This window comes from Pistacia vera, unplaced genomic scaffold (genome assembly GCF_008641045.1).
Source record: "Pistacia vera cultivar Batoury unplaced genomic scaffold, PisVer_v2 Contig100, whole genome shotgun sequence".
Taxonomy (NCBI): Eukaryota; Viridiplantae; Streptophyta; class Magnoliopsida; order Sapindales; family Anacardiaceae; genus Pistacia; species Pistacia vera.
The window spans coordinates 1,920,656-1,925,613 of record NW_022195028.1 but is presented as its reverse complement, the minus strand read 5'-3'; the positions used below and the strand labels follow the sequence as shown (position 1 = coordinate 1,925,613).

The window sequence follows — 4,958 nt, the reverse complement described above, 5'->3', positions numbered from 1 at the left end:
GAATATAATCCAAAGCACAATACTACCAAATGTCCTATAATCGGGCTCATCCAACTAGTTGAGAGCTGATGAGGAGAGTCGTGGAGTAAATCCTGATCTCGCCTATGCCGTAACAGAAAATCGGGAACTTAGCCGCTCATGCTGGTGATGACGGAGGCCGAAACAGTGGAAACGAAGTTGACCATGGCAGAGAGGAGGTAATCGACAGCGATATGATGTGAAGAAAGGGCAAAAACGACCAACGGATAGCCCAGAATACGAACAGCCGCACTTTGTTGGAAAACGTTAATTTTCCGGTGGGTCTTCCGAAAAACGGTGGCGGAAATGGGATCCAAAGGTACCGATGGAAAAGCTTTGGTGATAGGGAGTTCAGATCAGGTCCTAGGGAGGTGAGTAGTCACCGAAAATGAGCAGGATCTAGGCTGGAAGATGAAGAGGCGCGACGGCAAAATCGAGGATTCTGGCGGTTTTTGTGGCGGTTGAATTTAGGGAAGTGTAGATCCGACCGTGGGGAAGGGAGATCGACTCTTGGGGAGTTGAAACGTCGTCGAAAAATGGCCAAATCTAGCCAGGAAGATGAAACGTCGTGGTGGGAAGATGAAGCTCATGGTGGCGTGCGTGATTCACGGTGGTGATGAAGGGATGATGGTGACCGGAGCAAGGGGAAGCCGAAATGTCGCCGGAAAAGGAGATGAAGGGTCACCGAAGCTTGATTGGAGAAGGTGAAGACAATGTTCTGAAAACCGGATCGGGAGCCGACCTGGCTAAACGGCCGGTTCCCGGTTCGAACAGTTTGACCGGTCCGACCGGTCGGTCGGACCGGTGACGTTAGCATGCTGACATCAGCATAATGTCATGCTGATATCAACATGCTGAAATAAGAAAAAACGTAAAAAAAGCCAAAAAATTCAAATTTTCCATCTAATTAAAGTTTAAAAACCATAAAAAACAACCCTACAACAATAATTTCTTCATCTAATTAAAGTTAAAATTTTAAAAACCATCAAACCAACTCTACAACAATAATTTCTCCATCTAATTAAAGTTTAAACTTTAAAAACCATCAAACCAACCCTAGGCTACAACAATAATAAAACCATCAAAGTTTGATAGTTAAAGTTTACAAATTCAATCCTCAAGTCTAAAGTCTAAACTCTAAAGTTTCAAACAACATTAAAGACTTAAAGTCATTACAAAGTAATATCATCAATTATCAAATATGAATCCACCAACGGCCAACCATCAAAATTACAAAATATCAAAATACCTACCAATCCACCAACCAACATATAAAATTACATAATATCAATCCATTCCACCAACCCAACCACAAAAAAATTCAATAGAAGCTCACGGTAAGTGAAGGGAAAAAGGAGAAACCAAACAGATTCTTCAACGGGTCAACCCATCCTAAATTGATTATCCACATCATCATCCGAGTCATCATCATTATCATCACCATCAACTACAAATTTAGCAAAAATTAAAAACATAAGTTAAAATTTATAATGTACATTATTTTTTGATATTATAAAATATAAATTATAATAGTTACCAAGTTGGTTAAAAGTTAGAAAACAACCTTGTGAACCACCTGCTGAATCATAATAGGGTTGGCCATCAACACCGACAGGAATAGATCCTTCTTCGTAAAGTGCTTGCTCCAATTCATCTAAATTGAAGTCATCACCCTCCTGTTCATCATCAGCAATCCAAAATTCTGTTCTATCAATGCTTTCATAATCGATAGGATCACAACTGCTTTTCTTGTAACACATCCTGAAAGACATGCCAAATAAAAATATCACTAAAAATATGAGATAATAAAAATATTAAAATTGCCAATGCTTTATACCTATTTTTCAAACGCAAGTTATAATGGATAAAAACCAAATCATTCAACCGTTGATGCTCCAATCTATTCCTTCTTTTTGTATGGATACGTTCGAAAACACTCCAATTTCGCTCACATCCCGAAGAGGTTGAAGTTTGGCTCAGAATCTTAATTGCAAACTCTTGTAACTGTGGAGTACTATACCCATATGTCCTCCACCATTCATCTAATTAAAAGTTAAGAGTGTTCAGTGTTAACCATATGAAATAATCAAATAAACAAATTCATAACTTAGAAATTGGACTTAAAATTGAGAAATTTAATAAGTATTACGTACCAGGTCGTGTGGTTCTGCAAGTTTGAAAGGCAAGCTCACGAGAAAAGCTTTCCTCGCGATCTCGATATATTCTACTTTCGTCCACTACTCTTGTCTTGTTCAACTTGAATGCACTTGCTTTATTATCGACAACATCAAGGAAACCACGCATAACCTCTGGTTTCCTGCAGAAACTTGCACGGTCATACTGAAAAGCCGGATTCAAATAATAAGCAGCAGCATGAATGTCGCGACGCAAAAGCAAATCCCACCGCTGCTTAATAATTTCGGTATAAGGCTTGTACAATGTCTTTCTCTTTTTAAAGAACTTCTTGATCGCTTTTTTGGCTCTGTACATGCCATCATACACGTATCCTATTGCAGGTCTCTCATCTGAGTCCACAATTCGCAACAAACGCATCAAAGGAGCCACAATTTTGGAAACGTAACCCATGTTATCCCAAAATTCATTATCTAGAATTATGGGAACAACATTCTTGCCTTTACTACTTCTGGCATATCGAGAGTCCACAAAAAACCTATCAGTCACCATAGCTTGCAAGTCATGTTTATGCTGATGTAGACTTCTTAATGCAATGAAAGTAGTAGCAAACCGAGTTGCACCCGGTCGTATGATTTCTCTCCAACCCTGTTCAAATGATACATACAATACATAATAGATGTTAGTAAATTAATACAAAATGTTTATTAATAACTTGACAAAAACATGAGTTAAAGGTTTATAAGCTATTACCTCTCTTTTCCTCAACCAAGCTATCAAAATTGTGTGATTATACACAAACTTGGTTACTTCAGAAGCACGTTTTGCAAGATGCACTATGTGGTCCAACTCAGATATATCTTTCAAAATTAAATTTAAGCAATGGGCTGCACAGGGTGACCAAGTAATATTCTGATACTTCTCAGACAACATTCTTCCAGCAGCTTTATAATTTGCTCCATTATCCGTGACAACATGGATAATGTTGTTTGGTCCAACCCATAAAGCCATTTCCTCAAACAACTTGAATAATGTAAAGGCATCCTTTACAACATCTGAAGCATCCACTGATTTTATAAAGCAAACACCTTTAGGACAGTACACAAGAAAATTGATCAATGATCTATGGCAAGTATCAGTCCAACCATCAGCCATTAATGTACATCCAACCTCTTGCCAAATCCTCTTATAATTGTCAACAATTAATTGGACTTCCTTCTTAGCATCTCTCAACAAATTCACACGCATAGCATCATAAGTAGGTTGTTTATACCCAGGGCCAATTGCAGCTACAGCATCTAACATAGGCTGAAAATAAATTGAATTTAAAGCATTCATCGGGATGCAAGCATCATAAAAGAATCGTGCAACAGACATGTCTGCTCTCCACTTTGCATCTTTTCCAGCCAAAACACTCCTAATTGAAGGCTGAGACCCAGAAGTAGTTCGTGGAGCAAAATAATTACTAACCCCTGTAGTTTTCTTTCTCTTACTGCTCGTAAATTGTTTTTTACCGCCACTACTACCACCTTCATTCATGGTCATTTGTGATGGTAAAACCTCTTCATTTTCTTCATCTAACTGATCACACTCAAATTCATGTACTACAACATCAAAAGGAGTTGCATGCTTCCGGAAATCTTCTTTTTCCTTATTTTTTAATCCTATTTCTTTCAATGATTCATTCATATTGAATCTAACATCAAATGGAACCTTTGGACACTTTCTAATATCCCCTTTTACTCCTGCTAGGTGTTGCTTCATTCTAAAAATACCACCACCTCTAGTAACCTTGCCACAATGAAGACAAGATAATATTTTCTTTCCATCTTTATCAACACTCTCAAGAACATGTCCCCATGCTACATCGGTCTTTCCTCGAAAAGATTGCGAGGAAATGGATGCGGCTGATGAGTTATGTGCAGACGAAGATGATGACATTCTCTCCCCTGACAAGTGGCAACCAACAATCAATTTGTTATCCTATATGAACCTAACTACTTTATCACCTTAGATTCATATAGGATATAGAATATGCTAAACCTTATTTCAAATCTCTGGCATTAATTAGTAAAGCCTAATTATTTGTTTCCTTCACTGTTTTTCCCATTTTAGAAAGAGCCAGTTGATATTTCAGTTTTATTTTAATTTCTTGAGGCATTTGGTTAACTAGGATTCTCATTTTTTATTTTTTATCTCTTCATTCTTTAAGTCCATGTAGCTGTGGAACATTCAAAAAATTTGCCCTAGACAGGGCATCACTTGTAAAGAACATTGACTCTATATACATAAAATAAAATTTTATTATTTTCAAGACACATGAATGACATTCTATTGACTTACAGTACCACTTTCTCATACCCTATACACATCTTTCGGCTAATGTTATTTTACATTACAACTTAATTTCTACTTTATTAATCGTCCCTAACTTTGATCATGAAGTATCCCTTTGAAGCAAATAAACATATATACAAGATCCTAATAGAATGAACCAATACAAAATCTAAATTTCGTTTTGACAATTTAAGGGTTGCTTTTAATCATATGACTTCTTTTAAGTAGTAAACTTGATAGAATCTATAAGCGTTCATAAATCTGTACATAAAGCATAGAAGACAAAAAAGATAGAAATCTGTAGATTGTTACTTGGTCACGGCAAATGGCAGCTCGTAGATGGTGGCAGACGGCGGCAGACGGCAGCAGATGTGAAGGCTGAAGTTGAAATCTGAGCTGAAATGACTTATCCGGCAGATCAGCAATGGAGATGGTGATGATTGAAGAGTTCACGTTGAAGACTAGAAGAC

At 37.3% G+C, this 4,958-nt stretch overlaps 2 protein-coding genes across 2 annotated transcripts; both read right to left on the bottom strand.

The window, feature by feature from the left end:
- Positions 1–1,068: 1,068 nt before the first annotated feature.
- On the bottom strand, positions 1,069–2,715 carry LOC116130220. Its single transcript, XM_031415996.1, has 4 exons — positions 2,172–2,715; positions 1,856–2,060; positions 1,583–1,779; positions 1,069–1,465 (listed from the first exon to the last, which is right to left on the bottom strand). Exons 1-4 carry the CDS (start codon positions 2,701–2,703, stop codon positions 1,401–1,403), a joined length of 999 nt encoding a protein of 332 aa, XP_031271856.1. The 5' UTR covers positions 2,704–2,715; the 3' UTR covers positions 1,069–1,400.
- Positions 2,716–2,841: 126 nt separating this feature from the next.
- LOC116129099 lies at positions 2,842–4,092 on the bottom strand. Its single transcript, XM_031414886.1, has one exon. The coding sequence runs from the start codon at positions 4,090–4,092 to the stop codon at positions 2,842–2,844; it is 1,251 nt and encodes a 416-aa protein (XP_031270746.1).
- Positions 4,093–4,958: the final 866 nt, after the last annotated feature.